This window comes from Prunus avium, chromosome 1, assembly GCF_965620075.1.
Source record: "Prunus avium chromosome 1, drPruAviu1.hap1.1, whole genome shotgun sequence".
NCBI classification, from domain to species: Eukaryota; Viridiplantae; Streptophyta; class Magnoliopsida; order Rosales; family Rosaceae; genus Prunus; species Prunus avium.
In genome coordinates, this window is record NC_142284.1 from 4,394,358 (window position 1) to 4,407,112 (window position 12,755).

At 37.2% G+C, this 12,755-nt stretch overlaps 1 protein-coding gene and 1 pseudogene across 1 annotated transcript; one reads left to right on the forward strand and one right to left on the reverse strand.

Moving 5' to 3' along the window:
- The first annotated feature begins 9,351 nt into the window (after positions 1–9,351).
- LOC110750934 (dirigent protein 16 pseudogene) lies at positions 9,352–10,225 on the forward strand (annotated as a pseudogene).
- A 1,005-nt stretch (positions 10,226–11,230) lies between these two features.
- LOC110750933 (hydroxyethylthiazole kinase family protein) lies at positions 11,231–12,714 on the reverse strand. Its single transcript, XM_021951326.2, has 2 exons — positions 12,144–12,714; positions 11,231–11,834 (listed from the first exon to the last, which is right to left on the reverse strand). Exons 1-2 carry the CDS (start codon positions 12,600–12,602, stop codon positions 11,442–11,444), a joined length of 852 nt encoding a protein of 283 aa, XP_021807018.1. The 5' UTR covers positions 12,603–12,714; the 3' UTR covers positions 11,231–11,441.
- Between the last annotated feature and the right edge of the window lie 41 nt (positions 12,715–12,755).

Genomic DNA, 12,755 nt, shown 5'->3' on the forward strand with positions numbered 1-12,755 from the left:
CGAACGATATACTATTTGATAAGGGTGTTGCTATTTAGACTGCATTGCTAACCACCTCTCTAATACAAGTGGGTCCCTCCCACATACACTGGCGGGGCTCATCTCTCTAATAGAGGTGGTCAGCAATGTGATTAGTAAATGTGATCCAAATAACATTATTGATTTGATAATGGCAACAATATTCTGAGTTCCTCGTCTGTGATTCTTTTTGAGGTTTTCTAGTAATGTAACTCAATGTGGATGAAAGCAAACGATGCTAATTAAATTGATTATATTATAGAATAGATGTAGATTGTTTGGATCTTTAGTTGATTGTAGTACAAGGCAAATATTGAGCATGTGTCCAGCGCCCAACTTTTTAGAATGGTGATGAGGTACGGGTATGGTTTGAAGGTGCTCAAGCTTGAGCTTCTTGGCGGTATGGCTAGAATGAACCGAAAAATAAGGGCCCATAAAGCAATATAAGTAGTAATTTTGTAAATCTTATTCTTGTTTTTAATAAGAAGTTTACATATGAAAGACATAATTCGTCATTTATTTTCTACAGCAAGACATCTGTGTTGAACTAGGGAACAATAACCGACCAATTAATTTATCTGGTTATTCTTGGAGCAATTCTCATAGCATGAATCCATGAAACTTTTCACAAAGTGCTTACCTGAATGGCCAATTAAGAAAAGAAAGAAACTTTACCTGAATGGCCAACTCTCTGGTGGGGCAGATACAAAGCGCCTGAGGAGCTTTAACATTGGGATCGACCCGGTTGAGCATCCCAAGCACGAAACAAGTGGTTTTGCCCGAACCATTGTGGGCCTGAGCAATAAGATCTTTGTAGGGAGGGGTTAAAATCATGGGCAAAGTGATTGCCTGGACTTTACTGGCCTTCTTCAACCCCATCTCTACATACAAGCCCTTCAGCACCTCCTGCGATAGATTCAGATCGTCGAAGCTACTCGCAGACGTGTACGGCGTGTGGCCAGTCGTAAACTACATCGAATTGTTTTAACAAACGCGTATAGCCGCGCGGCTATACTCTTGATTAACATAAAAAAATAAAAAGAGCCGAGTCAAGCCGCGCGACTATACTGTTTCTTTTAAAAAATTAGGCAGCAGCCGAGTATAGCCGCGCGGCCATACCATTTCTTTTCAAAAATTAAAAAGGCGTATAGCCGCGCCGCTATCATATTTTTTTTTTTCTAAAGAAGCCGACCGGCTATACCATTTGTTTTAAAACAATCAGGAAACAGAGTAGTCTTTCCCAAAAAAATTTAAAAACCGAGTATAGCCGGTCGGCTATACTATTGTTTATAAAAAATTAATTAAAAAGGACCCTTTAATATCCCTTTTTTCTAATAATTGTTTTTTTCCTGACTTTAAAAGGAAATGGCTCATTAGCCGAAAATATCTTTGGGCCACAAGAAAACCCAATTCCTCTCTTTTACCATTCTTTTACTCTCATTAACTTTGGAAGCGTAAACGACGACGTTTGGGTGTTGTAACCTGGAAAGGGCTGCGATTGTGGCAGAACCGGTTCAGAGTTGAGACGAATCAGAACGACGGCTCTGTTGTACCTTACGGTGGAAAGTAAGAGCTCCGTCGGTTCTGGGTTTGAAAAATCCTGGTTAATTTTGAGGTAATTCTTAATAGTCATATTTTGTAACCCTAATTTTCAACAATTTCTGGGGCGTGAGGTTTTCTCTGCTCCGGTTGTGTAGACGCTAATAGGGTTTGGCTTAAACTTTCATTGTATTGTCAATCTTTTTTGTAATTTAGTGAAGTTAAAAATTGAAATTTTGAATTGGAGGTCAATGAATGTTGTTCATATATTCCACTGACATTGCCGAAGAAGAAATAGTCATCTTTCTCGGCGTCTGTCAATTTTGTCAATTTAAGCTATGTTGCTTGAATTTAATTCTAGACACCTCCTTTAAATTTTGGATCAGCATTCTCAATTTCATTCACCATTTTCAAAGTGTTTAATGAAACCAAGAAGTTGGGATAGTTTTCAGAGGGTCCTTTGAGCTCTGCTAGTTTGAAGATTGGTATCCATTTGTTTGTTTGGTTGATTATTGGTATCCATTTATTATGTTATTGGATTTACAAGTACCTGTCATCTGAAATGATCTCTTTCCTTGAGACTGATCTGAAGTGAAGTATTTGGCATCACTGTATCAGCATGAATGCTGTACACAGGCACTCGTATTGCTTCTAGGAAAATCTAAATTTTACTATGTTCTGATGACCTGTATTTGGCATCTGTAAGTTTTAAACTTGTGCAGATGTTTAAGCCTTGGCTTTTCCTTCTGGGGTTGGTTGGTTCTTATGGGGCAAATGGGATGTCATACATGGACATTTTGTTTAGGACTTCAATATCAATATTTGTCTGAGTTTGTCATCTCTTGTTTTGCAAGTGCGTATTCAGTTGGGTTGTATTTGGAATGATATAAATATCACTATATCATGGTGTGCTTCATATCTTATTGATAGTTTTCGGGGTTCTTTTCACTTGGTGTTCTGGTGCCCTCTGATGCTCATGTGTTCTTAGTGCTTTGTGTGGATGAAGATAAGTGAGTTCCATTGACCCAGGACTGCAAACCTGAAAATAAATTCTAACTGGTTTTGATGGGCGATATTTCGTAGTACATGGTTTTTTTGCTTTCTCCTCTGGTTGTTGATTTCTGCAGTGATGCAGTATGTAATCTTATTGGGATTTGGCTTTTAAATTAGTTTTCCTATGTACTGTTATTGTATCAATAATAAAGAATTCTTTGTTATCATCTCCAGGTTCTTGACAGGATTTAATTGATTCAGATGATTAACGATGCGCTGTTATGCCTGGACCATTGTGATTTATATAGCCTTGACGTTGACCTGCGTCGGTGATATTTGGTGACTTGAGGTTTGATGACACCAATTTGGTCGGTTATAGTTGGAGTGTATTAGGGTGCATCCTTGGATTATTGATGCTTTCGGGTCATCAATCAGCTGGAAGAAAGTATTTTATCTTCTAGTTGTGTAGGATCATTGATCCGGATATACTATCTGTGATGATTATTTTGCCACAGTTGAAAAGTACTTCAATCTGCCTAATATTTCGTAAAAGGTCAAAAAGAAATACTAGAGTGAAAAGTTTAATAATATTGTCATAGAATTAAGTTGTAGGAATAAGATCATTATCCGAATAAGGGATGGAGGAATTTTTATTTCGTTCAATGTTTAGCGACGATTTTCCTTCCACCGCAAAAATATCTATTCGCAACGGTTAGCAACGGTTTTTACAGTCGAAAAAGAAGTTTTGCAAATTAGACACCAAAAGGTCGTCACGAAAGGTTTAAATTACGTTACTAAAGAACGAAAACCGTCGAAAAAGCTACAAATTCGTCATTTTAAACAAGACTCTGCTTCTGCTTCTGTTTCTCGAAAGAAAGAGATCTTGTTTCGCTTAAAACACAACAGGCAATGTAGCAAACCATGAAAGAAGCTTTTATTTCTCATTTGTCTGTTGCTATATATGTAATCAACATGGGGTCTGATGTTTTTAATGTAACTCTATAATCAACTCTAAGAACAACTGTGAATTTGCAAAGGACCCACTAGTGTAGTGGTTTGGAGTATTTACTCCCTCAGGCAAGGTCCTGAGTTCGAGTCCTAGCATCCGTGTAGTATGTGTGAGTTTAGTATACTATCGCCCCTCTCAATAGGAAAGGTCCTCAAAAAAAAAAAAAAAAAATTGTGAACCAAGTGGAGTTCTTTTATAAAGAACAAAATAAATAAATAAATAAAGAAATAAGGTCCACAAAGCGATAGAAATATAATGGGGGGAAATCTTATTAAAATAGTGGTTACAAACAATTGAGAAATATGTGGGTCATATTCTTTTTCCTTTTAGCAGATTTGTCTTTCCTTTGAAAGAAAATTCCTTAATTAGCAGCTTATTTAGGTCTCAACTCAAAAGTGAAGTTGTGATACTGAATTTAGCAGTTGGTGTCTATCTCTATCGAACCATAGTCTTCAATCAATCAAAGGGCTTCGACTTGAAAGAATATAAGAATATTACAAAAGTCAACTGGGAATTTTCATTATGTTTTAATTACCGATTTACCATGAATGCGAAGTTACCTCTGCTTTTATACAGAATGAAAGATTACGATGTTAACAAATGAATATCAGATCGTTTATACAGAATGATCCATGCATGGCTCACGCTCTAAGTTAAATAGGAATGTAATGACAGTAGAAGTCATATATATGCATGGCTCATGCTCTTAATTTTGTAAGCATCCTGCTATATATAAAGGCAAATGGATGTTGTTGCGGGAACCAACATTTTATCTTTGTGGTTGTAATTACAATAACAAAGTAAATTTCTTACTTGAGTTGTTCCTTAGAATAGTTTGCAGAGGGACCTGAGCCCTGTTCGCTTGAAGATTGCTATCTAATTTGTCTTGATATTGGTTTTCTTGACTGCTCTGAGTCTGAGGTGAAGTATTTGGCATCACTGTATCATTATGAATGCTATAAAAGAAGAATATCAAAAAATAATACAAGCACTGGTATTGCAGTTAGGATAACATAAATTTAACAATTTCCCGATGACCCGTATTTGGAATCTGTTTAAACTTTTGCAGAGGTTTAAGTCTTTACATTTTTCAGGCTTTTCTTCCTGTGTTTGGTTGATAATTATGAGGCAAATTAGCTGTCATACATGGACCATTGATTTAGGACTTTGATATCAATCTTCGTCTGAGTTTCCATTCTGTTTGGTTGTATTTGGCATGATATTCCGGTGAGATCCTCATGTATCCTTCTTAGTGCTTTGTGTGAGTGAAGATGATTGATTTCTTGATGACCCAGGTCTTCTATGTTTCCTGCTGTTCCTGAAATTCATCCCTTGTAATTGTTGAATAATTTCTCTCTTTTATTACGGCGTCGGTGAATTTTCTTTCTAATCGTGAGTTAAGGCTTGAATTTATGCTCCTCATTTGAGTTTAGTTTGGCTGTTCCCAGAGTGGTCATGCAATATTTTTTCATTTTGTATAGTTTACTAGGTTTCGTGTAGGTTCTCTGAAACTCAGTCTTAGCTGTCCTGCGGAGTGATGAAGAAATTGGTAGTACGTACGTGGTTTTATTGCTTTCTCTGGTTGTTGATTTCTGCACTTATGCAATATGCATCATATTGGGGTTTGGCTTTTAAATTAGTTTCTTATGTAAGTGTTATTATATCAATCTAAACAATGCCGAGTAAAGCCGTGCGGCTATACTATTGTTTAAAAACGTTTAAAAATCAGGTATAGCCGACTATTTCTTTTTTGAAAATTAAAAAAACCGAGTATAGCCGTGCGGCTAGACTATTTTTTAAGAAAAATTAAAAAAAAAGAGCCGAGTAAAGCCGAGGAATGCCCATGTTATTTCATCAAGGCTGGAGGCTCTAGATACCAAATGCAAACTATTCAAGCAAGCTCCCACTGAGCACTGACAGCCTATATACTGATAGAACAGAAACTAAAATGCCTTAAAGCAAGATGAAAGCTCGTTACAAACCAGTCCACCAGCAACTAGATGATCAAGCATCCCTGGATATATATATATATATATATATATAATATAAGTGGGTTTCTGTTGACTTCTCTTCGCTATCCATAGAAACTTCTTCCCATTCTTCTCAACATAGCCATCATGTGCACTCCATAAGCCTATTCCAACAAGAAGTACATAAAAAATGTTTAAAATGGAAAGTTGCAAGAAAATCAAATGAACAACAATAAAAGAGTTAGCTGGCCAGTGGCTTCCTTCCTATGTGACCATTGAAAAAGCAACCAGACTCAATGCTACCACTGAAATTTCTAACCCTACAAAAAATCTTATATTCCTCTCTAGCTAACACTATAGCGCACAGTGTCACCTCCAAAGCCTCATCATCAAGCCCTTTCACAGAACCTCCATGTCGATCTAATAACAAACTACGTACAGGCATTGCTAGATACATATATAGCACCAATTAATCCAATGAGCCAGTTGCCATTCATCCTACAGATTAATATAGCCAAAATCACTTCCTAGAGATGCATCAAAAATTGATTATAATTCACTGTTTAATCACCCAAACCAAGGTTAAAAAAAGGTGGCGCGCAAATCGCAGAAACAAACCGTAGCTCATTCCTTATACCTGGACTATTTTCTTCCTCTAGGCATTTGATTACATCTCCCACAGCTCTCGTCCTATGCTCAGCGATGAATGCAACTGCCATTAGAGTTTGAATTTTCTGGTGGGAAAGTAAACACGTCCTTGAAACTACGTAAATTCTCAGCAAAACTAGAGATTTGGGAAAATTATTCAGTGCTATATCTGAGCATGAAACGGGTATTTGAATTCAGGGAATTTGAGCTTACTCTTTGTGAATGGTCCTCAATTACAAAGGGAAGGAACTCAGAGTGCGATTCCTGCAAGCAGTTTCAATAAAATGTGGAATGGATTGTGGAGAGATAAACGAACAATTGGTCTGTTTCTGTTTGGAAGCTGAGAAAATGTATTGTATAACTTACCAAGGAAAGTGCGATTGCATATTTTGATCTTTTCTGAGTAGCCTCTGAGATCTGAACCGGTTTGGATATCCTAACGACGTTGTCCCAAGTGAAGACATCATCGGAGGCTGAGACTGATGCAGTACGACAAGTGACAACTTTGTGAAAAGCTGGCTGGTTGGAACGAACTGGGAACGACGTCGTAAGCGCCTTGGGGAAAGCGCGAAAAGCTTTGGGGGTAAAACGGAAGGCCAGAGCAGAGAGTCGACGAGTCTATGAGAGCTGAGGAATGCCGCTGCTGCTGCCCGTGAGAGCGGGTTCGAAAAAGAAAAAAAAATGGAAAAATCGGCTATACTATTTATGGAAAAATTTATAAAAACCTACAGTATAGCCGCCCGGCTATACTATTTAATTATATCATGTTTAAAGCGTATAACCGGTCGGCTATACTATTTATTTAAAAAACATTTTTAAAACTGAAGTATAGCCGCGCGGCGATAATATTTATTGAAAAACTTTTTAAAAACTCAAGTATAGCCCCTCGGCTATACTATTAAGTTATATTATATTTAAAGCATATAGCCGTGCGGCTATAGTATTTATTAAAAATATATATAAAAAAATTCAATATAGCCACTAATTATAATAGTATTTTATACATAGAGGGATGCATTCATCTGTTAAAAACATGTAGAGAAGCATTTTGAATTTGATACGGCACATAAGATTTTAGGACATGGCATGCTTTTGCTTATGCTTCACTTTTCAAACAACACTTTACATAAAGAATGCTACCTTATCTCTTACCTACTATACCCCTAAATCTTTGTTTTTAATTGAAAATTTTGTTAAAAAAACACATGTATTAGACATGAAACATACGTACATACATGTATTGTACATTTTCTTTTTTTAAAACGTGAATTTTCTAAACTACTCTTATCGATAAACAAAATTCAAGGAAATTTATAAATAAATAATTATTAAAAAAAAACCCCAGTATAGCCGCACTGCTCTACTATTTATTAAAAAAAACTGAAATATAGCCGGGCGGCTATTATATTTAATTATATTATATTTAAAGAGAATAGCCCGCGGATATACTATTTATTTAAAATTAAAAAAATTAAAAACTGAAGTATAGCCGTGCGGCTATACGATTTAATTATAATAGTATTTTATACGTAGAGGGATGCATTCATCTCTTAAAGACATGTAGAGAAGCCTTTTTTATTTGATACAGCACATAAGATTTTAGGACATGATGCTTTTGCTTATGCTTCACTTTTCAAACAACACTTTAATTACATGAAGAATATTACCTTCTTTCTTACTACTATACCCATAAATCTTTGTTTGAAATTGAAAATTATGTATAAAATAACATGTGTATTAGACATGTAACATACATATGGTCATGTATTTACATTTGCTTTTTTAAAAACGTGTATTTTCTAAACTACTCTTATCAATAAATGAAATTCAAAGAAATTTTTAAATAAGTAAAAAAACTAAAGAACCCGGTGTAGCCGTACGGCTATACAATTTATGAAGAAAGGTTTAAAAAACCCAGGTATAGCCGCGCGGCTATACAATTTATTTTATAAAAACTGAAATATAGCCGCTCGGCTATACTATTTATTTTATAAAAACTGAAATATAGCCGCGCGGCGATACTACTTAATTATATCGGGTTATTCGCAGCAATGGTCCCTCAACTATACCCCAAGTTACACTTTGGTCACTCAACTCAAATATTAGTTGCAGAAGTCATTCAATTACGTGTTTTGTTGCACTGTTAGTCCTACCGTCAAGTCTGTTACTTTTTCTGTTTAAAATGATGACGTGGCAAGCATCTCTTAGATTATTGATGGGCAAATGTGACTTTTCAGTTAAGATTATTTGTAGCAATGATCCCTCAACTATACTCGGAGTTACATTTTGGTCACTCAATTAGGTGTTGTGTTGCACTATTAGTCCCTACCGTTAGAGAGACTTGACAGTAGGACTAACGGTGCAACAAAACACCTAATTGAGTGACCTCTGCAACTAATATTTGAGTTGAGTGACCAAAGTGTAACTTGGGGTATAGTTGAGGGACCAGTGCTGCAAATAATCCTAATTATATCCTATTTAAGGAGTACCGCCGCTCGGCTATACTATTTATTAAAAAATACCTTTCTAAAACACTTAAGTATTGCCGCGTTGTCTGATTTTCAGGGTTGTCTCATAAGGTTGCTCACAAAATAATTCCTCCTTTTCCAGCCCTTTTCAAGCAACCAAAATAAATGAATAAATAAACGGGGCAGTTTGGGAATGATTATTATTATTATTGCAAAGACTAACCAAAAAGGACCAGATTGTGAAAAGATAAAATTCTGAACTGTTACTAAACAAGTCATAGCACAAGATTGGAGATTATTGCTGGTGCATACATCTTTGATATACGCGAGGCTTAAAACTTTGACCAATTGCAAAAACAACATTATACCATGAAAGCAGAGCGGAAATTAACCAATAAGTAAATCAGCTGCGACATTTGAAAAAAAAAAAAAAAAAAAAAAAGAAGAAAAAAGAAAGGTAAATCAGATGATCATCTCATCTGTTCATTTAATTAAAGAAAATTGTCTTGTGGAACCAATGATACAATACAACAAACCCACTTCTGTATGCCATCTGTGATCGATAACTAATTCACCTAGAACAAAATTCAAATGATTCCTACAAAGAAGATAATCCAACAACTTCACCTCCTGAGTTTGGAGTAGCCTCAACCACTCCATGTGCCCATTTCCTCTATATTAAGAGCAATATCTGTTACCCATCAGAGTACTTCAGCAAGAAATCTTCAGCATTCAATTCTACATCTTTAGATACCGAATTTCAGGATGTTCAAGCATACATTTTCATCTGTTTTCATCATAATGCTGATTGCAAATATGCACAATGCAATTGTACTTGTGTCTGCAGTTGATCCTGCACCAGTTGGCAATGAACCGGTTCTTGAAATATACATGCATGACATTCTTGGAGGCAGTAGCCCTACAGCTAGGCCAATCACTGGCTTGCTAGGCAACATCTACAGCAGCCAAGTGCCCTTTGCAAAGCCGATAGGGTTCCTTCCTCCAGATGGTGCGGTGGCTATCCCTAATGCCAATGGTGCCATTCCAACTGTAAATGGTGCCAACGGTCTCCCACTAGGAACCGGCTTATCTGGTACAGCTTTTGCAGGAAATCCTAATGCTCAACAGAATGGCAATCCTGCTACCCAACTAGCACCGGATGGGTTGGGACTAGGCTTTGGGACAATCACTGTCATTGATGACATACTGACCTCTAGTCCCGACTTGGGGTCACAAACGATTGGAAAAGCGCAAGGAGTTTATGTGGCAAGCTCTGCAGATGGAACAAGACAGCTGATGGCATTTACGGCTATGATAGAAGGAGGGGAGTATAATGACAACCTCAACTTCTTCGGAGTGTACAAGATTGGGAGTACCAAGTCACAGTTGTCAGTGACTGGTGGGACGGGCAAGTTTAAAAATGCCAATGGGCTTGCAGTGCTGCAACCACTGATTCCTCCAGGTCAACATGCAACAGATGGTGCAGAAACATTGCTGAGGATTACTGTCCACTTAAAGTACTGAGACAAAGTGGTTTGTTTGTGTTGATATCAATGTCAATGTGAGTGTTTGTGATTGTATTAGCTACATGCGTGGAGTATCTTTCAATTGTAACTGTTCTGCTTAAGTATGGTAATGCCTAATGAAGAATATCTTGTCAACTGATCTTCTCACCGCTAAAAGGGCAAGGAACAAGATCAAACAAAAACTCCAAATCACCATCATACTAAATGTCATAGTACGCCTTTACCATATCATGCAAGATGCATTACTGCAGATCACAGCCACCATATAAGTAAACATTGCATGAGAACATCACATATCAAACCAAATCTTATTGTCCTCACGGATGGATGACCAGTAACTTACTATCCAATAACAAAAACTATGATAATGTAATCTTTAGACTACAATTTTCTCTCTAAAGCATGAGACTCATAAGAGTATTCAATGTAAGGCAACACAAGGTGAGTGCTGCCTATTACTGTAGACTGTAGATGTCAAAATTTTAGTAATTGTAAAGAACGTTAGAAAAAAGAAAAAGAAAAAAAAGAATGATTAGGGTAGTTGCAGAGAAAAATGATGTGGAAAAGAGATGAAAAAGTATATGAAATATCAAGGCAGCAAGCTTTCAACAATAATTCCCTTCATTGAGAACTGATTTGTATTCATCGAGCTTCCAACAGAACCCCAAAGAGTTATTATATAGTAGAAGATTCTTATAAACTTGAAAATTACACCATTCTAAGACCTCGAACCATTGACTCAGAGACATCAACTCTTATGTTGACTCTCTGATTTTCTTAGTTCTTTTTTAACTGATTTGTAGACAACAGTGAGCATTTCCTTCGGACAAAAATGGCCTCATGACCACCAACTTAGTCTTGGCCTTTCAAAGAGGATACCTCATCTAAAACCAAATTGTTGCTACCCTATGTAACCCATATAATTAATGTTGGAACAGGCACAGCAGCTTACAACTGGAATGAATTACCAAATTTTTGCTTTTAAACTATCTTTGTTTATTTGGAGACTGTTTCTTTATATTACAAAGGAAAAGTTTAAAATACAGGGGAAAAAAATCATAAGTGAAACAAAGTTCAGTTTACAACGGAATGCTTCCAATTACTATTGTACTTGCCTGTAAATGACTCCAGAACTCTACTTCCAAGAACAAAGTATATGTTATTCGTCATTCATGTGATTGATCAACATATGGCAAATCTACAAAAAAGAAAAACACAACAAAACAGGCCTAATGGTAAGTAGCATACCACACATACAGCTCCTCATCGTTCACGACAAGCTGGTGATTTTAGCATGAGAAAGCACACACGCTTCATCGATCCCGTAGAGTGAATCTATCAAATGCATCCGCAATGACGCTGGACCATTTGCCATTTTCATTCCCATCTCACCAGCAATCCCAAATACCGATAACGCCGAAGCTGTAGCTTCCAATACATGTGATTGATCAACCGAAACAAAGGCAGCAATGAGGGCAGTGACTGAACACCCTGTTGCTGTTATCTTTGTCATCATGGCAACCCCATTGTGAGCACCAACAACCCTATTCCCATCTGTAACAATATCAACAGCTCCAGAAACTGCCACTATGGCACCACTGGCTTGAGCCAGTGACATTGCTGACTCTACTGCATCTGTTGACTTATGGGAACTGTCTACACCCTAAAAACAACAAAATTCAATTAAAATTGATTTATAACAACTTTAGTATGCACAAAGAAAAAAACAAAAAATAGCAAAAAATTTATCTTTGATATTCAATGAACTGAATCATCATCTATACTAATAACATGAAGCCAAAAACTTTTACTCAACAATTTAAACACCTGATTTCTCAACAACAACAAAAAAACAAATTAACAAATTTCAACGGACTTGTTTGGGTGTCAGAAATCCGATTCAAAGCACAGGACATAACACCTCATGAAAACATTGATCAGACTATTTTTGTGATAAAGCAAGAAAATTTACCTTGGTGGGTTCCACAGAAGCCTTGGCGAGGGCGATAATCTCGGACCCATTTCCCCTGATAACAGTAGGCTTAAGCTCCACAAGCTCCAAACAAGCCTTTAACCGGAAACCGGAGGCACCGGCGGCAACTGGGTCCAGAACCCAAGGCTTACCGGACTTATGTGCCAGTTCAGCGGCGAGTTTCATGGCCGGTAGCCAGCCGGCGGAGAGTGTGCCCACGTTGACGCAGAGCGCGTGGACCTGAGGCGTGAAGTCCGTGAGCTCTTCCAAGGTGTGGAGCATGGCGGGTGATGCACCCGCGGACAAGAGAGTGTTGGCCATCAGATCCATTGACACGAAGTTTGTGATGCACTGGATGAGCGGTGATTGGGATCGAACTGTGGATAGTAGGGCCCATGCTTTCCGGGACCACATGGTTGCCTCTGGTTCTTCTACCTTGTAGTTGGACTTGCTTTCCATGCTTTCTCTCTTTCGCTTGTGTAGAGCTCTGTTTCTGGTGAAGACTCGTTCTAGTAGCAGAAAGAAATCAACTTTATGTAACTTATAAGGCTAAATTATAATTGTCAATTTTTCCTCTAAATAATTTTTTCGATAAATGAAGGACAAACTATA

Coding starts and splice junctions, on each gene's coding strand:
- LOC110750933 (XM_021951326.2), bottom strand. CDS start 12,602: ATGGAAAGCAAGTCCAACTACAAGGTAGAAGAACCAGAGGCAACCATG. Junction 11,835..12,143: donor CTTCTGTGGAACCCACCAAG/GTAAATTTTCTT, acceptor TGTTGTTTTTAG/GGTGTAGACAGTTCCCATAA.